The sequence below is a fragment of the Papio anubis genome, chromosome 3 (assembly GCF_008728515.1).
Source record: "Papio anubis isolate 15944 chromosome 3, Panubis1.0, whole genome shotgun sequence".
NCBI classification, from domain to species: domain Eukaryota; kingdom Metazoa; phylum Chordata; class Mammalia; order Primates; family Cercopithecidae; genus Papio; species Papio anubis.
This window is the reverse complement of record NC_044978.1, coordinates 128,787,395-128,810,069: the sequence shown is the minus strand read 5'-3', so window position 1 is coordinate 128,810,069 and position 22,675 is coordinate 128,787,395. Positions and strand designations below refer to the sequence as shown.

The 22,675-nt window shown below is 37.0% G+C and overlaps 1 protein-coding gene across 11 annotated transcripts in view; it reads left to right on the top strand.

Annotated features, from left to right (window-relative positions):
• The window catches only part of WDFY3 (WD repeat and FYVE domain containing 3), a 309,091-nt gene that overhangs the window by 119,419 nt on the left and 166,997 nt on the right, over positions 1 to 22,675 (top strand). For 8 of the 11 annotated variants that reach the window (XM_031664580.1, XM_031664576.1, XM_031664578.1 and 5 more), the window contains 4 exons: positions 1,852 to 2,062; positions 12,768 to 12,891; positions 17,981 to 18,034; positions 21,250 to 21,359. In XM_031664580.1, coding sequence (XP_031520440.1) covers positions 1,883 to 2,062; positions 12,768 to 12,891; positions 17,981 to 18,034; positions 21,250 to 21,359 — 468 coding nt within the window. In that variant the 5' untranslated portion in view covers positions 1,852 to 1,882. The remainder of the gene's footprint in view (positions 1 to 1,851; positions 2,063 to 12,767; positions 12,892 to 17,980; positions 18,035 to 21,249; positions 21,360 to 22,675) is intronic. The other 3 variants (XM_031664581.1, XM_031664584.1, XM_031664582.1) reach the window with 1 other exon arrangement.

Sequence of the window (22,675 nt, the reverse complement as noted above, 5' to 3'; positions counted from 1 at the left end):
GGCCTGCCCTACTAGGTTGGGGAAGTTCTCCTGGATGATATCCTGAAGAGTGTTTTCCAACTTGGTTCCATTTTCCCCCTCACTTTCAGGTACCCCAATCAGACGTAGATTTGGTCTTTTTACATAATCCCATACTTCTTGCAGGCTTTGTTCATTTCGTTTTCTTCTTTTTTCTTTTGGTTTCTCTTCTCGCTTCATTTCGTTCATTTGATCCTCAATCGCTGATACTCTGTCTTCCAGTTGATCGAGTCGGTTACTGAAGCTTGTGCATTTGTCACGTATTTCTCGTGTCATGGTTTTCATCTCTTCCATTTCGTTTATGACCTTCTCTGCATTAATTACTCTAGCCATCAATTCTTCCACTGTTTTTTCAAGATTTTTAGTTTCTTTGCGCTAGGTACGTAATTCCTCCTTTAGCTCTGAGAAGTTTGATGGACTGAAGCCTTTTTCTCTCATCTCGTCAAAGTCATTCTCCGTCAAGCTTTGATTCGTTGCTGGCGATGAGCTGCGCTCCTTTGCCAGGGGAGATGCACTCTTATTTTTTGAATTTCCGGCTTTTCTGCCCTGCTTTTTCCCCATCTTTGTGGTTTTATCTGCCTCTGGTCTTTGATGTTGATAGTGACGTACTGATGGGGTTTTGGTGTAGGTGTCCTTCCTGTTTGATAGTTTTCCTTCTAACAGTCAGGACCCTCAGCTGCAGGTCTGTTGGAGATTGCTTGAGGTCCACTCCAGACCCTGTTTGCCTGGGTGTCAGCAGCAGAGGCTCAGTTGAAAATGCAGAAATCACTGGTCTTCTGTGTCGCTCGCGCTGGGAGTTGGAGACTGGAGCTGTTCCTATTCGGCCATCTTGCTCCGCCCCCCCATTTCACTTCTTTGAAAAATGCGCATCATTATCCACTAAATGATTTAACATGACTTACCGAACTATAGAAAGTAGTCTTCAGTCACATGATCATTTTCACTATCCTTGTATGATTTATAAGTTAGGATATTATTGTGTTTAATGTGCACATTTTAATCTATAATATATACTGTTCTTCAGGTACTCAAGGTATACTTGAATTTTCTAGCAAAAAAAGTAATTATAAATTAAATAACGAAAAATAGAAAATGTTGTGAGGTTTTGGGGTTTTTGATTGTCTTCGATGTTTTGAGATTAGGATAAAGTTTGTTTTTTCATTAATTTTACATTAACCATTAAGAAGTCTGTTAATAGTAAGTTTTGTGATCCCTTTGTGTTTTTATTTTATTTATTTATTTATTTATTTAAAGACAGAGCCTCTGTCACCCAGGCTGGAATGCAGTGGCGTGATCTTGGCTCACTGCAACCTCAGCCCCTCAGGCTCAAGTTATCTTCCCACCTCAGCCTCCTGAGTAGGTGGGACTATAGGCACACACTACCATACCTGACTAATTTTTGTATTTTTAGTAGAGATGGGGTTTTGTCATATTGCCCAGGCTGGTCTCGAGCTCCTGAGCTCGAGCCATTCGCCTGCCTTAGCCTCCAAAAGTGCTGGGATTGCAGGTGTGCACCACTATGCCTGGCGCCTTTATTTTTGAACTTGATATGACTAAACTAATTGGAAACATTGTTACTTGTCTGATTAATGTTTTACATTTTATACAAATTGTGGCAGAGTGAGTAGGAACTTCCAGTGCTATGATTAATAATTTGTCCTTCGGGGGATTCATCAAATTTTGCTTCTCTGTCTTTTCTCTTTAAAGAAGTAGAAAGATATATTTTAGACAGAATTTTCTATTTTGCAAATTTCTTATAAGCTCTTACATGCATGTTTGACCTAGTCAAGATGATGATGTTTTGACTCTTCACATATTGACATTTTCCAACAGAATTAGAATTGTGTCTCACCAACCAGCCAAGATGAACATGGTGAAGAGGATCATGGGGCGGCCGAGGCAGGAGGAGTGTAGCCCACAAGACAACGCCTTAGGGCTGATGCACCTCCGCCGGCTCTTCACGGAGTTGTGCCATCCTCCCCGGCACATGACTCAGAAGGAACAAGAAGAGAAACTGTATATGATGCTGCCAGTGTTTAACAGGGTAAGTCCAGGTTGCCAGACACACACCTTCCAGGACTGGGAGGCACTACAAGAATCTGAAGGTTACTGGTAAGCCATAGGTAGAAAAAAATGATAGGATGAGTTAGTTTTTAAGAAGTTTGCTGTTCTTGTTTCATCTTTCCAATCTGCTATAAAGCAATGTGACTTGATGTGAAACTGGTCAGAATAAACTACATTCAGTGAGACTTTTTGATTTTTTAACAGGTAAAGTGCAAACTGTGAACCATTGTTTAAAATGTCCCTGTTATGGTTGAGTTTTGGAAGAGGAATAGATTGTAAATTATCAATTGTGTTATTTCTGTTATCTTTTAAAGTGATGATTTTATTACACCAAATGGTACAACTGCCCAAGCCCTTTGTACACTTTAAAAAGTCATTACAATTTGCTGTTGTTTAAGAGATACTGTAAGAGGATGGTTATAGGCTATAGATAAACCAAATAGAGTTAATGTTGTAATATATTTTGTAAATTACATGTAGCAAACTTGTTGGGTATTTTTAAAATAACTTTTTTTAGGCCGGGCGCAGTGGCTCACGCCTGTAATCCTAGCACTTTGGGAGGCCAAGGCAAGTGGATCACCTGAGGTCAGGAGGTTGAGACAAGCCTGGCCAATATGGTGAGACCCCATCTCTACTAAAAATACAAAAATGAGCCAGGCATGGTGGCAAGTGCCTGTAATCCCAGCTATTCGGGGGACTGAGGCAGTAGAATCTCTTGAACTCGGGAGGCAAAGTTTGCAGTGAGCTGAGACCACGCCATTGCACTCCAGCCTGGGTGACAAGAGCGAAACTCTGTCTCAAAAATAATAATAATAATAATTTTTTATGCGTATCAAAAGTTCACAAATACATCATTTAAAAAAGTCAGATAGTTTCACAGGCTTATAGGTGCTCTCCCGCTCTTCACCACTAATTGCTGTTGCCATGACGGGCTTTTAAATAACATATTTTTACTGCTGTTGGTTGTGTAGTTTTAATTGACTTCCTACTGAGGAATATGAGAATTAGCTTTTTTACTTCCTCTCCCTCCAGACAGTAACATACATACATACACTCATTCATACACGCTGCCCTCCTCATCTTTTCCCTATTAGTTATGCTGCTTGTGTAAGCAGTAATCAGTGTTTGCTCTCTACTGATAGTGGTGTAAATTTAAATTTATTCAAAGATGAACCTTATATGGTACCACCTTTATTATTCTATTATTATAGAACTTGTTTTCCTCAGACTTCAGAACTGTCTCAATTTCTTTCTCTCCATGTCTCTGTTTCTTGGTTTCCCTTCTCTCGCTCTTTTTCCTCCTTCTCTTTCTCTCTCCCTCCCACATTTTCTCTGCCTTGCCCTGTCTCTGTCCTTTTCATCCTGTGTCTCCCTGCCTTCCCCTGTTTCCATTTCTTTCTTCCTATCTCTGTCTGTCTCTCTATGCCTTTCATCTCTCTCTTCTCCATCACTGTGTTTCTCTGTCCTCCCATTTCTCTCTTTATCTCCTCTCTGTCCCTATTTCTCTCCCTGTCTCTGACTCTCCCCTTTCTCTTTTTCTTCTCCCCTGGATCTCCCTTTTTCCAGATCTATCTCCATGCCCTTGGCTATGCCTTTCTCCACACCCACCCCCTCACCCTGTGCCCCAATCTCTAACTGGCTCTATCCCATCTAGTCTCACTTCTTGTCTATATTATTTTCTCTGTTCATCTATCTTTCTGTATGAAATTTTCTAGGCTCATCCTTTTCTCGTTATTTTGAAATTTTTTGTGGCTTCAGCTTAAGCCTTCTTAATCTGAAAACTTGTATTGTTCAGTCTGGGTAAATATTCTGAAAGATTTCTTTGAGAATATTCTCCCCTGTATCTTGTATGTTCCCCCTTTTCTGGACCTCTGTCAATCAAACGTTAGCTCTTTTAGAGTAGTGTTGTGCTATTACTATCCCAGTTTTAATTTCCTTGAATTCTTTCTTGTTTTATTATTACTATTTTATTTATTTATTGTTTTAATATGTCTCACGTTCAGTAGATAGACTATCACTTAATCTCCAGTGTTTACATATCAGTGTTCTTGTCTTTGATTTGCGGTGATATCTCTCTTCTTCCTCTTAAGGAACTAGACTTCTAGTTGTCTAATGCACTGGGGAGGAACAGTTACCTTCGATTTCTGGGCCGTAAAATAATAATGTCAACCTTATTGGGTTGTCGTGAGAGTAAAATGCAGATAACATACTTACAGCACTTAATAAGTGTGTCCCAAGAAATGTGTGCCTATTATTATTATTATTGTATCTATTATTGTTTTTATTACATGAATATTATTATTTTTGTTGTTGGGAATACTAGTGAAAGGGAATGAGTGAGAAAGAGCGTTGAAAGGGGGCAGTAAAAGAATTGATTAGTATTGTCAGCTCAGTGAAGGTTGGAGATGATAAATTTATACTAGACCTTATCTGTACTGGCCTGTGTGAAAAAGTAGAGAAAGCAATACCTGATTTATTGAGATTGAGGTTTTTATATGCTGGTAAGGCAGAAGGGCAAGAGTGCAAGGAAGGTTAGTTCACATATCACCCATGAGCTTGTGTTGGATATAACAGGAAGAGGATAGAAACATTAATGCATTTAGAGAATGTACATTTCCTTGCTTATGAAATAATAGGATAGATTATCTGCCAAGAATGATAGAGGGAGGAGATGGTAGAGTACGAACGTGAGAAGAGGTGGGGAAAGGTTTAAAATAGCTCTTTTAAAAATGGGACGGAGGGCTGGGCGCGGTGGCTCAAGCCTGTAATCCCAGCACTTTGGGAGGCCGAGGCGGGTGGATCACGAGGTCAGGAGATCGAGACCATCCTGGCTAACATGGTGAAACCCCGTCTCTACTAAAAATACAAAAAAAACTAGCCGGGCGTGGTGGCGGGCGCCTGTAGTCCCAGCTACTCGGAGGCTGAGGCAGGAGAATGGCGTGAACCTGGGAGGCGGAGCTTGCAGTGAGCCGAGATCGCGCCACTGCACTCCAGCCTGGGTGACACAGCGCGAGACTCCGTCTCAAAAAAAAAAAAAAAAAAAATGGGAGGGAGAGCTATGGCAAGCCATTGTTTTAAGCCCTATTCAGGGAAGTTACTAATTTTTATTACCGGGAAGTTAATTTTTATTACCCGGAAGTTTGTTTTGTTTTTAAATCTTATTTTTGTTTTACTTTAATGTCATGATGTGCTGTTGGTTACTGAGTAGTTTGAGGTAACTTCCTTCTCTCAGACTTAGGAATGTTTACAAGGTAATGAGAATGTTTAGAGCAGTTAAGGGAATTGTTCTTGGCTATTAACATGAATTATTAAGTAATATCCTACATATGTATGTATCCCATGTATTTCATCAGTTAGGCTTCCACAGTCTACTAGACTAGAAGAATCTTAGGAATATTTGTTTTTTTAATAAGCAGATATGAGATGCTTTAATAATTATTCTCTATCTAGTTATAATGTTTGACTTAGTTGTCTTACGTCCTATGTTATTGTAAGTCTCATTAACTATTAACAAATTATCTCAAAAGTTTTTAATTGGTTGATTAGAAACATATGTGTATGCAATGCTTTAAACCTCTAATATAATGAGTGATTTGAATATCACAAAGATTCAGTAAACTCTTAACTAATGAAAAGATAGAAAGTTATATCTGTACTGTTGTGACTAATTTGAAAAATGTTTTTTAAAAAATTCTTATTCATTGGATATAATTAATAAACTAAAATTGTTCTTAGACACCATTTCCATTAAATTTAGAAATATGTAGCCATATCTATTTAACATTTGGCCATTTGTGCTTGAACATTCTCCACTAGTGAGAAATACCTGTGGTGAGTGAGTAGCTCAGTATGTCGCTAGAGCCAACCAGTTCTTACCATGATTTCTAAAAAGGGATTGAGGTGTTGATTGTGAGACTTTGCTTGATTAGAGCTAAATGGTGAACAAGCTAAAATAGACATGGACACCTAGCTACAGACTAGTTAGACATGGACAACTAGCTACAGACTAGTTTTTAAAGTATGCTTAATAGTGTTATTTCAGTGCATCATTTTTGCCTTTGAGAGACATGGGTTGGGAAATGACATGTATTGAGTCTTTTTTCTGGGCCAGGTCTCATGCTGGGTTCTCAAAATGCCTCCTGTTTTCTTCATTACAGTCCTACAAGGAGGCTGCTGTTATCTTCCTTCTTACTGATTTGCTCAAACTGAAAGATTATAGTGAAGTCTGAAAATAGCAGGATAATATTTATTCAGCATTCTTAAAAATAATTAACCTTTAGTCCCAGAACAAAAGCTGACAAAAGAAAACATTTGGTTTAAACTTGTCAAAATGAGTAACATTTTAGTTGTCTAAAAATTCATAACTGCCACTGTTAATTACTGTAGTATTTGTTATATTTTGTTGTATATTTTTAAAATGTAATGTTTACCAATTAGATCTTCTGTAAGAAACTGTCCTTATTTTTTAACTTAATTCCAATTTATATTTGAGAAGCATGTAAATGTAATACAGTGTCCTTTTTAAATCCCTTACAAATTATCATTACTTTTAAATTTGTTGGCTTAAGAGAGAGGTCACCCAAACTTAGAACCAAATAAGAGAGAGATCAGAAGGCAGACAGATGAATTATTTTGTTGCAGCTTTATTACTTATTATGTAATACCAATACAGTTGATACTGGAGAATGTGGCTTGGGTCTGTGCAATAAAGGACTCGCTGAATTCAGCCCTGAAATAGTCATGTTTACTTACCCAGTCACTGGCAGAACTGGACAGTCGCAGGCCACAGCCAGAGCAGATGAGAATGCATATTCTTATGAGGCAGGCAGAGCTCAAAAGGAGAGGACGGGACTGAGTTAGGCATTCTGTTCTTCTCAGACTCTCATCTGATGGTCCTTCTTAGAACCAAAAAGAGCATAAAATAAATCTTTCCTTAATCATTTATATTAATTGATAAGAAATCTTAACTGATTTACCATATGAAATAAAGCAATTACATCTTCATTGTTAGTTTTTTAACATTGTTATTTATAGCAAATTATTTTAGGACTAATGATAGCCAATAGTCTGACTTAACTTTAGATGTAACACATATTTAGGAAACAAAAGCCTCCATTTTTAAAAATTTTGTAAACATTCCAACCTCTCCTTTATTAGTCATATTTAATATATTTTTATTGAATAGCACCATTCAGTAACAAGTATATATTGAGCCTTTTTGAATGCCATTAGACAACATCATTAATTTGTTTTCCCTGAGTGCCAAAAATGTTTGGTTGAAGAGGTGCCAGGAAATCTTCTGAAATCTATTTAGGTGGATATTAAAAATGATTCTTTTAAAAATAAGTCAAACCTTGCTATTTTTCTGTAAAGATGAACACTATGCAAAGTTACAGTGCTAGGGTTCATGCACAGTTTGAGAAAAATATAGTACTGAGTGATTAAGAGCCTGGCTTGAAATCAGATAGATGTAGTTTTAAATTCTGTCTGGATTACCTCCTGTTTTAAGTTAACTTCTCTAACTCTTAATTTCTTAACTGTAAAATGAGGCTACTAGTAGAACCTATTCTGTAGGATTTTATGAGACTTAAATGACACCAAATTCTTGAATAGTGCTAGGCAGATTTTAAATGGGTATTATATGGTAGTTGTTGTTATTTCTAGTGAATTTGCAAGAAGGCATTTTTGTTCTTCAGTACTGTTTTTTTTTTAATCTGTTATGAATTTTACGTATCTATTCTAGAATCAGCCCTTTTGAGTTGAATGTGTTACCTGTTCTCTTGCCCAACTTTCTTCCTCTGCAGAACCAGAAATTTTTTGTCGTTGTTTGTTTGAGACCAAGTCTGGCTCTGTTGTTGCCCAGGCTGGAGTGCAGTGGTGCCATCTTTGCTCACTGCAACCTATGCCTCCCAGGTTCAAGCAGTTCTCATGCCTCAGCCTCCCAAGTGGCTGGTATTGTAGGCATGTGCCACCACACTCAGCTAATTTTTATATTTTTAGTTGTCATGGGGTTTTACCATGTTGGCCAGGCTGGTCTCAACTCCTGACCTCAGGTGATCTACCCACCTCAGCCCGCCAAAGTTCTGGGATTAAGGTGTGAGCCACTGTACCTGACCTAGAACCAGAAAAATTTGACAAGTAGTCAGTACTCCCTGAGAGTGAGCACACCTTCTGACACCCAGCTTCATGCTGCATCCTCTTTGGCAAACATTTATGTAAATGATGGAAGCATTGTATAGTTTCAAGAAATACCACTACTTATTGAAAGTAGTGAAAACATACCTAATACTTTCAGATTTAATTTTTTAAGTCAATCACAAAAACTACACTGTTTTCTTTGCTACCTTATCCATTCAGTATTATCTGCAATGTCAGATTCATGCTTTAGTTCCTCTATCCCTCCAATCTTATCTTGTACCATTTTTCCTCTTAGACAAAATGCCCCAGCTTTATCTGCCTCCTTTTCATTACTCTATACCCCAAAATCAGTCTCACTTTAAGGTCTTTGCACAGCTGTGATCTCACTGACTGCAACCCTCTTTCCTTGTCTCTTTGGATTGTAACTTTTCCTCAGCAGTCACTATCATCCTTTGGCAGCAGTGTCACTTCTTCAGAGAGAACTTTCCTGACAACCTTCTTCCCACCCCAGGCATTCTCTTTCAGCCACCCTGTTTTACTTTCTTCATGATACTATCTTTAAATAATTTTAAGTTTAAAATCAACTTATTTACCATTGGTCTTCTGTGCTAAAATGTCCTGTGTTTCATGAGCACAGAAATCATATTGTTTTATTTACCTTTGTATTCAGTGCTCTTCTAACATTGCCTGGCATATATACTAGGAAGCCAGTAAATATTTGTGAGTGAATAAACCGAATAAACCTTATTTAAGAAGCAATGCTAGTTCATTTCAGATTAGCAAATATGACATAGTCTTTTTCTGTAGTACTGATTTTGAGTTGGTAAATTCAAGCCAGTTTTATTTATCTTGTGAGAAAATTTATTAGAGGAAATAAAGCAGTAAACATCAGGATTTGTGTAAAAAGTTACTGGCATTTTCAACAGCATATATTTACCCAGCATGAAGATTGGTTGAATAATCGTATCTTACAACTGTTCAAGAAATGAACTAACTATTGCTTCTGTTTAGTTGTCCTAATAACTCTTAGCAATAAAATACCTCATACTATTCTTAGGAGCAAAATATACATTGATACACTCTGAGTAATAGGAATATTATAAATACCTCCATTAAAAAGCTATGTACTCAGCCGGAGAGTTGGCTCACATCTGTAATCCCAGCGCTTTGGGAGGCCGAGATGAGCGGATCACCTGAGGCCAGGAGGTTGAGACCAGTCTGGCCAACATGGTGAAACCTCATCTCTACTAAAAATACAAAAAAAATTAGCCAGGAGTGGTGGTGGGTGCCTGTAATCCCAGCTACTCAGGAGGCTGAGGCAGGAGAATCACTTAAACCCAGGAGGCAGACATTGCAGTGAGCCGAAAATGTGCCATTGTACCACTCCAGCCTTGGCAACAAGAGCAAAAACTCTATCTCAACAACAACAATAACAAAAGGCTATGTACTCATCTCTGAGCACAGGTGGAATGGCTATTCAAACATGTGTCTTTATTAGGCTTCTCAATTTTTATCAGTCTCCAGTTTGTTAAAGAATAGAGGTTTCTGGCCGGGCGCAGTGACTCATGCCTGTATTCCCAGCACTCTGGGAGGCCATTGTGGGCAGATCACTTGAGCCCAGGAGTTCAAGACCAGCCTGTACAAATGGCAAAATTCCTATCTCTATAAAAAATAGAAAAATCAGCTGGGTGTGGTGGCGAGCACCTGTAATCATAGCTACTCAGAAGGCTGAGGTGGGAGGATCACCTGAGCTCAGGAGATTGAGCTAACGGTAAACCATGATTGCACCGCTGCACTCCAGCCTGAATGAGAGAGTAAGACCCTATCTCAAAAAAAAAAAAGGCAGGGGAGGGTTATTTAACAGGTAACATAGATTATTTAACAAGTAACACAGGTTAATTCTAAGCACACAACATTTATCAAAATCTCAGCAGAAAAAAATGTGTTTGTTGAGGAAATATTGAAAAGTACAGTTTATTTTTTGAGATTTTTACAAATTACTCATTTGTCAAATTATTGAACAGACTAGGTGTTTGGATAAAAGGATACCCTTGTAGAATTGATTTATTGTTTTAGTGTTTTCAACTCAATTTGAGGGAGGTTATAAGAAACATGTGTAAGAAACACATTTTCTATTGGAAGGATATCACATTGTTTGTTATATCCTTTTATTGGGATATTTGGAAGGAATCGTTTATATTATGCAGTAATCCCTCCTTACTCAGGGCTTTGCTTTTCATAGTTTCGGTCATCTGTGGTCTAAAAATATTAAGTGGAAAATTACAGAAACAAACAATTCACGAGTTTGAAATCTGACACCATTCAGCTCCATCCCTCCCCGGATGTGAATTATTCCTTTGTCCAGTGTATCCATGATGTATGGGCCACCTGCCCAATAGTCACTTAGTGGCAGCCTCAGTTATGAGACCTACTGTTCTGGTATCAAGCTGCTTGTTTTCAAGAAGCTCTATTTTTCTTAATAATGGCCCCAAAGTGCAAAAGTTATGGGGATGGTAACTTGGGTATGCCAGAGAGAAGTCTTTCCTTTAAGTGAAAAGGTATAAGTTCTTGACTTAGTAAGGAAAGACCAAAAACTGTGTGCTGAGGTTTCTGAGATCTGTAATAAGAAGGAGTCTTGTATTTGTGCAATTGCGAATAGTATATTGTTACAATTTTTTTACTTTGTTATTAATTATTGTTGCCAGGCTCTTACTGTGCCTAATTTATTACTTAAACTTTATCACAGGTATGTATTGTGGTAAAAAATATAGTGTTTATGGGGTTTGGTACTATCCATGGTTTCAGACATCCACTGGGGTCTTAGAACTTACTTCTCACAGATAAGGGGGACTAGTGTAATATGAGGAATACAAGTACTTCCTTAAATATATATATTTTTCATGCTAAGGACATTGCAAATGATGTGATTGATCAGGTTTTCTCTTCTGTATCTTTGAGCCAAAATTTGTAACCAATACAAGGAAAATATAGAGGTCTTTCTGGTCTTAGATTTTTATTTAGTTTTCTTTTCCAATCCATCTCCCTAGCTGGGTCTTTTATTTGCTTGTTTGTTTTGTTTTCCTTCTTAATTTTAGTTTATGTTCTCATGTTCTCCTTCAGTGCTCCTTGAATATTCTCTAGAATTTGGTTGTGAGGGCAGTCAACATATAAATAAACAACCATATTTAGGGAACATTACTATAAAAGGCAGAGTGCTGGCTTGGGAGAATATGAAGATGAGTAAATTATGTTTTCTCCTTTTGTAGTGACATTTCAATAGGTAATAATTATATAAAATACTGTGTAATGAGTGTTAAAAGGGAGAGATACTGTAATAGAATATAGAGAATTTCCTTTCAGCTATAAAGAATATTCTTTAAAATAATACCTCAGGATACATCTAGTTATTTACCCATTAAAATACCATTTCTTTTCTTATGATGGTCTGTCCAGGTTTCATTTTCTCAAATTCTCTTTGCTGAACCCATACCCGTTTATTTTTAAAAATTATTTATTGTGGACAGAATACAGTGGCTCACACCTGTAATCCCAGCACTTAGGGAGGCAGAGGCATGAGAATAGCTTGAGCCCAGGAATTTAAGACCTGTCTGGGCAATATAGCAAGACCCAGTTGTCAAAAAAAAAAAAAAAAAAAGAAAGATAATAAGACTTATTTATTCTAAAGCTCATTTATATTAAAATTTGTGTAAAAACAAGTTTATTTCATGACCTTCCTATTTATTTTCTTTTTTCTAGTTTTTTTGTAACAGTCTTGTTTTGTAAATTATTGTGATTAGAATGTAGAAATTCTGAGATATGAAATGAGTTTAGTGAATTCCGAAGTCAGCCTGGGATTTAGCAGTGGAGCTGCTTTTCACCATCCAATATGCCTGTACTCCATCAAAGATCCTTTATAACTTTTCTCTAAATTCTCAAATTAGGTTTTGTCAGAAAAATGTTGGCCAGACACAGTGGCTCATGCCTGTAATCCCAGTACTTTGAGAGGCTGAGGCAGGCGGATCACCAGAGGTCAGGGATTCAAGACTAGCCTGGCCAACATGGTGAAACCTGTCTCTACTAAAAATACAAAAATTAGCCGGACGTGGTGGCATGCGCCTGTAGTCCCAGCTACTTGGGAGGCTGAGGCAGGAGAATCGCTTGAACCCAGGAGGCGGAGGTTGCAGTGAGCCAAAATCGTGCCACTGCACTCCAGCCTAGTCAACAGAGTGAGACTCCGTCTCAAAAAAAAACAAACATGTTACAATTTCTAACGTTTTTAGTGAGATTGATTCAAATTTTATCAATAATGTCTAAAATAAATAGATTTCATTTATTTAATCATTTCTTGAGCAAACTTATATGTAAAAGGAAATGTAGCTAGATATGTGATTTATTGAAAGTTGTGTTTCCAACGTATTAAGATTCAAAGTAACTGTATAGGTAGACTTTTCTGGACTTGATTTTCAAGTCATACTACACTTCAGAATTCACAAAATAAAAGAAAAATGTGTCAGTGCTTCGTTAACTATATCTTTTCTTATCTACAGGTTTTTGGAAATGCTCCGCCGAATACAATGACAGAAAAATTTTCTGATCTTCTGCAGTTCACAACACAAGTCTCACGACTAATGGTGACAGAAATTCGAAGGAGAGCATCAAACAAATCCACAGGTATTTTTACAGTAGCCAGCAAAAACTGATTTGTTTGAATGAACAGACAGTTCTGTAAAAGTCCCATTAAAATTAAATGGAAAACAGACCTTGTTCTCAGCACATTGAGTATTAAGTTCATTTACCCATTCCCTTTCCCTTTCTTAGAGTCACATTCTTTTCCTGGTTTCAGCATCTTCAACTCTCGAGTAGTTCTACTCAAGGCTACTCTGCCTGGACCACTACCACTTCCACCCTAACCCTTTAAAATACTCTCTGTTTCCCTTTGAACAAAATACAAATTCCTCAGCATGAAATTTAAGGCCAAGCTATCATCTGGTCTTTTTTTTTTTTTTAAAGCATACACTGCTTCTATTGCTTGTTTTCTGTATTTCAACCAAATCCTGCTGTCTGTAATCTTCAAACATGTTTATTCTCTTATTTTAATCATTTTCTTAGAATGCTTCACTGAGGGAGGAGAATCTTTTCCTCATTTCAGTATGTCTAAATGTCAGCATGATTAAGTCATGCTTCCTTGATGAAATGCTTTTTGATTTCTTTAGGCAAAGAAACATTTTTTCTCTTCTGAACTACTGTTTTTCTTCTCAACCTCCTGGGTGGTCATTGTGCATGTGTCTTGATCTTCCCTGTAGACCATAAGCTACTTAGGGTTCTCTGTCATCTGTAGTAGTTGCTCTCTAGGCCAGCTGCACAGCTGCCATTTTAACATCACTATTCACATTGTCCTGAGATGCCTTTTCATTTCTTTTGGATGGATTCTTTTTCCTAAATCCCTGATTTTGGTAGTGCATCTTTTCCAGCAGCTTCGTAAAAAAGGATGCAGGGGAGTTATCAGGGTTTTGTTCTGCTTGTTGTTTTAGACATACCATGAGTTAAACATTTTTTGACTATTGCTGTAAAAACTGGATTCTTTTCTCTTCTTTCACCTGACAACCTTTCAGCTGCCAGGACTTAGAACAAATTCCGTTACATCATACAGCATGATTATTATAGAAAAGGAAACTTATTTAATACAAAACCAAGGGTCAATAAGAGAAAAGAAGACACATATCTACCACTCTCGTGATCTCACAGATACATGTGCTGGGGAGATGCACTGAAACGCAGCTGTGGTTTACGTTTAAATGGAGAGACACTTTCCTCTCCTCCTCTCTGTCCCCCATTGTTCTCCATTCCTAAAGGACAAACTCAAGAGTAATCTTGTTAGTGAAGAGACATTTAAACTGCCTATGACTTAGGCCATTGAATACTTGTTAGATATTTATAGGAGTTGTTTGAGAATGCTAGCTATGTAATGCAGGAGGTCCTCTTAGCAGAGATTAGAAGCTACCAGTTGCCTGGGAAAGTTGACGATGGGTTGAGATGGTCAGTGATGAGTGTCTTAGCTCTGCCCTTCCATGCAGCCCAGGATGAGCACTCAGGGTCATTTTGGAAAAATCTTGCAGCTGCATTATTATCAGTCCTCTTTAAGTATCAGGTTCTATGTGGGAAATCATTTTGTCTCAGAATTTTAAAATTTTTCTTTTATAATTTAAGTTCTTACATTGTTACTGAGAAATCAAAAGCTACGTATATTCTTGATTTTTTTTTTTCCTCTGTGACCTATTTTTTTTTTTTTTTCTAGAAGCTTTTAGGATCCTCTCTTTGTCCCTGCTTTTCTAAAATTTCATAATAACATGCCTTGTGGTAGACCTATTTTTATACATGTGCTGGGTACTCATTGGACTCTTTCAGTCTGGTTATTCATATCCTTTAATTTGGGCAAAGTTTCATGAATTGTTTAATAATATCCTCCCCTCTGTTTTCTCCTTCTAGTCAGATGACCCTCTTAGAATATTCCTCTCATTTTCTTATCTTTCCTCTCATTTTCTCTTTGTTTTTTGACTACTTGCTGAGAGAACTCCTCAATTTTATCATCTATCTCTTCTGTAGAGGTTTTTTTTTTTTCATTTGTGACATTATATTTTTCTCATTTTAAAAAATATTTTTTATTTCTAAGTGTTCTTTCTTACTGGTTTCTGTTATTTTGGGGGTATATTTTCTTCTCATCTTTCTGAGGTTTCTTACTTTTTTCTTTCAGATTTTTGTCTCCCTAAATAATCTGTTTCTTTCAGGTTTAATAAAAAAGTTTTTTTAAATCAATTTGTTTTTATCTTTGTCTTTTATGTTAGAGAATGTCCTTACATGTCTCACCCATGACCATCTACTCTTACATAAGAATGGAGCATTAAAAAGCTTTTTAATTGTGTGTGAAACTTGCAGCTGTGGGCTGCAACATAAGGTGATCTTGCTAGGCTATTTTTTTGGTGATCTTTTTCCTAAACTAAGCAGGTACTCAGAGAATTGTCCAGTCTCTACTTGGAAGATACATGCCTGACTCAGCATTTTGGAAGCAAAGTAGGGGAAAGGTTTGGGGACCCTCAAGGTTTAGTATATAAGCTTTTATTTTACCTTTGTATGTCCAGATGGTGCCTGGTGCCCCCCAATCCACACTCCCTCTCTTATTCTTTTCAGTGAACAAACAAACCTCCCGTCTAGTGCCCACATAGTAGTGGGGACCTTGGGTCTAAGTGCTCTTGAACATATTTTCCACCAATGCTTCTCTGTCTAGTTCTTATTTCCTTCTGCTTCCAAAGGTGCCTTGTGCCACCAATTCCTGAGCCTCTCAGGGGTTCTTTGGTAGTTTGGTTGCTTTTCCACTTTTCTTGAATTACTTCAAGATTCTAGGGTTTGGTAATCAGTAACCATGAATCTCGCTGCTATTTTAATATCCAAAATTTCATTGCTTTCACTTATCCTGTTCTTGTTCTTAAAAGTTTATACCTTTTAAAAATCCTTTTACGAGCATTTTAATGGATGTATTCATCCATTTTCATAGTCCTGTAAGGAAATACCCATACTGATGAAATGAGGTATTCCCCATTCTTTCTTGAATGACATACTAGATTAGGAAAAAATTCCTAAAACTTATCTATACTTGCCTCTGTTACTATCTTTTTACATACTTAATCTGCATGTTTGTAGAAAGACATTTTGCTACATTGGAGATTCATTTTCCAAACTCCCTTTATGATTTTACATCCATAGAGCAATTTTTTAGATGTAATGAAAGATGTCTTAAATAGAGTAGAAGATGTTTCATTGTTAATTACAGTAAAAATTACACAAGTATTTTTTTTTAACTTTTAAGTTTAAAATAATCATAGACTCTTAGGAAGTTACAAAAATAGTACCTAGGATCATGTGCTCTTCATCCACTTTTCCTCATTGGTGGCAACTTATTACCTAGGAATTTTTTAAGATACATTTTTTTCATATTGTGTAATTTCACATAATTTTTAGTTTTAAACTTTTGAAATTCATTAACCTTTGAATCCTATGATACTCAATTTAGTTTGTGTTACTTCTCATGAAAAATCTTTCCTGAGTACCCTGTCTCAAATAGGTCTTCTGTTCTCTGTCCCCACACCCATTAGTATCTATTCAGTCACATTGTATGTTAACCTTCATAGCTTTGTTATCATCTGAAAGTATTTTCTTTATTTACTTATTTAATTTTATTGTCTGTTGTGTTCACCCCTGTATTACTAGCACCTAGAATAATGCTTGTCACATAATTAGGTGTTCAATAAACTTTTACTGATTTTGGACATAGGATTTCTCTGCCCTTTTTTTTTTTTTTTTTTTTTTTAATGCTTTGAGAATCAGAGTAGAGTTAGAAGAGCCAGCCTTCCTGATTTTTAGGAGAGAAGAACATAATTCTGGAGTGTCTCCTTAGTCAGCCTTACCCTGGCTATGGGAATCTTTGTTTTTTTTCTTTCATTTTTCGTTTAGAACGTTGGAAGATTATTTTGGTCAGTGTTATCAAAAATACATTCATGGAGACTTTTTGACCTATTGATTTTCTAGTAAAAAGTTCTAGATTTTTCAGGACCTAAGTATATCCTAAATCATCCAACTCTTACATATTTCATCTTTATTTTCTTATTTACTTATTTCTATTGTGGTTAAAATAACATTTAATATGGGGTCTACCCTCTTCACCAATTTTTAAGTGTACAGTACAGACTGTTAACTATACGTACCATGCTGTACAGCAAGCAGATCTCTAGAACTTTTTTTTAATCTTACATGATTGAAACTATACCCATTGGACAGCAGCTCCTCGTTTCCCCCTCCTCTCAGCCCCTGGCCACCAACCACCATTCTGATTTCTCCTTCTATAAGTTCGACTACTTTAGATACCTCATATAACCTTTTATTTTATAGGCAGTTATCATTGAAAAGAATTTTGTCTTAATTTACATTCACATAGTTTTTCTACTAAAAAACAGGTGAAGTGAACCTCTGTTATTCCTTTGAAGGCTGGTTATGTTCATTGTTCACCAGAACAAGATTATTCTTCCAGTACCCCTCTGAATTTGCTATGCAAGACTTGTTATTTTGGGTGTTACCTAATCAGCACTCACAGATACAGACTTTTTTATCAGATTACTTGAGATATGGGCTGTAGATATCTCAGTAGGAAACAAGCTTATGTGCAGTTCTGTTGTTTACATCTGTCTGAAGTTAATGTAAATGGAAACCTTTTAGGGCATATCAAGTTGCAAAATGGATACATGGATGATTTGTTACACATTTAGGTTAAGTCACAGTCTCCTTGTCTCCCTTAATTCTTTCTTGTTCCTTTGCCTCCTTGTGGCTTTTGCTGGAAGTAAGTAGTGGCTCAGTTAATTTGACAAAAACATAATGTTGTAGCCAGATTGTATAGAGGGTGTATCTTAAGATTTTTCCCCATCTCTTCTAGTTAGTTCAGCCAGTTCTAATTCTGCTTAAGTTTAAGAGCACATGGTCAATTTATATCAGCAAAGCAGAAAATTCCTACCTGCATAAAGTAGTATCTTCAGTTTATTATTAATGTTTTTGCTACATGCTAGGTGCCACTGTTAAACCTAGTAGTGCAATCCCCCAGTGGGCGGCAATCCAGCAGTGGAGAGGCTGGATGATGTTGACCCCAGTACTCTTGTGGTGGGATTAGTGGAATTTAGTGAATCCCCACTTAGACAACCCAGCCTTTTTTTTTAAACAGAAAAACAGTGTGCCCTGCTGTCCCCCAAGGATTTCAAAGCCACAACACCTTCAGGTAATTTCATTCCCAAGATGTGGTTATGTATTGTTAAATGAAAAGCATGGAAGCTGTGAATTCTAATATTGTTTTTCTGACTAACTTGTGGAATTTTTTTTTGGAGGGGGTAAGGGTGTCTTCATTAATGAAATAAGTATAATAATACCATTAATGTAACTCACCATCATCATGAAGCAAAAATTTGAAAATGGCATATGCTTTAAATGGACTTTGCAAAGGAAAACTTGTATTTCACTTATTATTAACATGTTTTGCATTCTGATTGTTTTGAATGCTAATTAAATTTGTTTGTTTTCTCTCAGTGTAGGTTGAGAAATTGCATTTAAGATTGTCTGCATTCTTTACTTATTTAATCTAATCCTGGGCTTTACTAACCTCATTTCTGTGTTTTTCATTCTAACTATATGTATTGAAATGCAGTGTGAAAGATAAAGCTTGAATCAAATGATTGACAACTCTAAAGATGGTTTACTATTAATATCTTCTTTCATTAACTCTTAAAAACTTAAATCATCATTTATATTTGTATTTGTTAAATATTGAAATTAAAAGATCCAGTATGTTTCTGACTAGTAGTGGGCATTTTTTCCTCAAAGTTTTAAGAAACCATTTGATTTATGGAGGTTTTATTTTAATTGTCTTGCTAGTATACATAATTTTTTAAGATAGCACTAAATGCTATATACTTTTAAAATGAGCCACTTACCTCATTAAAAATAAAAAGTGAGGCTGGGCACAGCAGCTCACACCCAGGTACAGGTAATCCCAGTAGTTTGGGAGGCCAAGACAGGAGGATCACTTGAATTCAGGAGTTTGAGACCAGCCTGGGCAGTATAGCGATACTCTGTCTCAACAAAGAAATTTTTTTTTAATTGGCTATGCATGGTGGTGCATGCTGTTAGTCCCAGCTACATGGGGGACTGAGGCAGGAGGATTGCTTGAGTTGAGGAGGTTGAGGCTGCAGTAAGCCGTGATCGTGCACTCCAGCCTGGACAATAGAGTGAGACCTTGTCTCAAAAAAATAAAAAATAATAGAATAAAAAGTGGGAGATGCCTTTGAAATATTCTGAATGACACATACTGAAATTGGCAGGTGAAAATAAAATAGTTCTTTTTTTTTTGCAGTGATACAGTTATACTATTCTTTACAAAATACTAAAATGTATTTGTTATGTAAAGATAGTTTATTTTGTCGATGGAGTTTGGAATCTCCCCGTATCATTCAACCTCAGCCCTATCCAGATCTCTTTCACTGACTAGCTTCGTGATTGTAGGCAAATTATTTATCTTCTGCATTTCTCAACTTACATTATTATAAGGGATATATTAGTAGAAAATAACCCACAGGGTTCTTTGTAAACATTAAATGAGTTAAACCCACAAGTACTTAACACAATGCTTGATATGTAGTTAAGACGCAATAAAAAGAAGCTATTTTAAAAATTTTACTGCTATAGTGTACCCTCAAATGGAAGTTTACAAAGATTAAACTTTGCCCAGCCCAGAATCATGTGTAAGTCTTGTATTCAGTTATCTAATAAAACACTTCTATTTTATGTTAAATTAAAGAAAAAATACACCTAAGATAACCTAAATCTTATTTTCTACTTTCTACTTCTTTATGAAGTGTGTTAAGTATACATTAGCTTTTGGTTTTGTTTTGTTGTTGAGATGGAGTCTCGCTCTGTCACCCAGGCTGGAGTGCAGTGATGTGATCTCGGCTCACTGCACCCTCTGGCTCCAGGTTCAAGCAATTCTCCTGCCTCAGTCTCCCAAGTAGCTGGGACTACAGGCTCCCACCACCACACCTGGCTGATTTTTTGTATTTTTAAGAGACAGAGTTTCACTGTGTTAGTAGCCAAGATGTGCTTGATCTCCTGACCTTGGTGGCGTGAGCCACCACACCCAGCCAAGTATACATTAGTTTTTTACCCAGTTAGTTCCCACTGAACAAATTGAACTTACCTTCTGTTCTTTTTTTTGTTTTTTTTGAGACAGAGTCTCACTATGTTGCCCAGGTTGGCGTGCAGTGGCATGATCTTGGCTCACTGCAGCCTCCGCCTCCCGGGTACAAGCGATTCTCCTGCCTCAGCCTCCCAAGTAGCTGGGATTACAGGCTCATGAAACCACACCTGCCTGATTTTTCTATTTTTAGTAGAGATGGAGTTTCTCCATGTTGGCCAGGCTGGTCTCAAACTCCTGACCTCAGGTGATCCACCTGCCTTGGCCTCCCAGAGTGCTGGGATTACAGGTGTGAGCCACTGCACCCTGCCAAATTGGACTTCTTTTCTGACAATTTTAAGTCCTATCATATATTACTATAAAAATTGGCAAACCATGCTGATGAAATTAGGTACGTATTTAGAGACATCTCTATTTACTCTTCTCTCTAATAAGGAAAATAATCAACTAAATTTACTTTTGAAGATTCTTCCAAGTCTGCAGTTCTATGATTGGCTGTCGTGTGTATTTCACTGTTTCTCTCTTCCTCCTGTCAGCTGCTCAAGTTATTCCTGTGTGTATTACTTAGGAAGCCTCTTAATTTTATTTCCCTCTCACCATTCTCCTTAGCCTTCCAGTCTGTCATACACATTACTACTAGATTAATCGTCTTAGTATAATCCTTTCATCATCTCCTTTTCTCAAGAAACTACATTTGCTCCCTCTTGCCCAAAAAAACAAATACAGCCAGTAGCTTACCCTCCTTCATAATTAGGCACCTCTATTTTAAAAAATCACTACTGTTGGTATTAGACTCCACTTCTCAACAGTGTTCTTCTATAATGTTAAGAAAGTGTTATCACAGTTCTTTGTCTTGGTCTGTATGTATCAGGCTCATTCCTCTAGCCACTCTTGCTTTATTGCTGTGTTCTTGTTCTCTCTGCATCTTTAATCACTCCCACTTCCTGGACAAACATGTACTTGTTTTCCAGGCAGATTTAGCTCAAATTTCACCTCTTCTGTGACTTTCTGATCAGCTCCTGTCATAACTTTCCCAGAAATACATAGGTTGGCTTTTACATTTCTGTATTAACGATATAATGGTTTATGAATATCATTAAAACATTGCTATTTTTTAAGTTTTTCCATATGTAATAGTACTGATATAATTATGTGCTTAGTAAATTTTCATTTTCTTGGTAGGTTTTAAAGAAGAACCTCTTTATATGTGACTTTCCCCCCACTTAATGACTTTCCCTTTGGTTTTATAGAGGCTGCAAGTCGGGCCATAGTTCAGTTCCTGGAGATCAATCAGAGTGAAGAAGCCAGTAGAGGCTGGATGCTTCTGACGACAATTAATTTGTTAGCTTCCTCTGGTCAGGTAAAGTTCTTAGTTTTCATGTTTGATAACTCAGCGTCTTTATTTTATAACCTCTCTTGTGATTTTGTTATTAAATATATCATTATATCCGGATGAGATACTATGATAATCATTTGTATTCTTCTAACTCTCTTAAAACATTATTTCATGCTTCTCATAGCATCTCTGCCAGGAGTTTGATGTTCTATGCATTTTACTCATAAGGAAACTCATGACTTAGAGCAGTGTTTTCCATCTCGATATGTTGTAACACACATAGGAACATAACCATTTGTGGCTGGGCTCAGTGGCTCACACCTGTAATTGCAGCACTTTGAGAGGCCAAGGTGGGAAGATTGCTTGAGCCCAGAAGTTTGAGACCAGTCTGGCCAACATAGAGAGACCCCCATCTCTTAAAAAAAAAAAAAAAAAAATTAGCTGAGCATGGTGGCCTGTACCTGAAGTCCCAGCTGTTCAGAGGCTGAGGCAAGAGGATTGCTTGAGCCCTGGAGGTTGAAGCTGCAATGAGCCATAATCACAGCACTGTACTCCAGCCTGGGTGACAGAATGAGACCCTGTCTCTAAAAAAATTTTTTGTAGTGATACCATTTGTAGAGCATTCTGGGCAAACAGATGGACTATTTCTGACTGGTGGCAAGTGGCTCAGGAACTCTGGGTCTATCAGGCCCAGCCCAACATTTTTGTCACCCGTGTTAGGGAAACTCTGGCTCAGGAAAATTTTAAAAAATCACTGTTTATGTAAAGTCACTCAGCTAATAAAGAACAAATTACATGGAAAATAGTTTTAAATTTGTATGGGAAATAAGGAAACATTGATGTTTTTAGGATAATATATATTTTCTTCTCATTTGATTTATTCTGGAAATTACTTTTATTTCCTCTAAATCAGCTGTAAGTATCTGTCATGAAATATGTTGCATGTGCTCATTAATGAGCTATTTGAATTACCTGATTTTTTGGCCTTTGATGTTTTGGCAATGAAAGAGGTTTATTCAGCCTTCTAAAATCCAGAGTATAATTACCTACTGAAGTCAGTACCAATCTTGGAAATGTCTGTTGTCTAAGTTACAGTGGACTTTTAAACACCTCCCATCATTTAATAATGGACCTAGGTAACTGTAACATCATTATACCAGGTGACTGGCCACAGCAGATACAGTGCGTACGTCTTAGTAACCATATCCTGAAACCTGTCGGTAACCCAAAGTAATTATCTCTTAGAATTTTCTCCTTGGAATGATCTATTTTCTTTTTATTTGTTTGCTGTGTTTTTTCTTTCTTTTTTTTTGAGGTGGAGTCTTGCTCTGTCACCCATG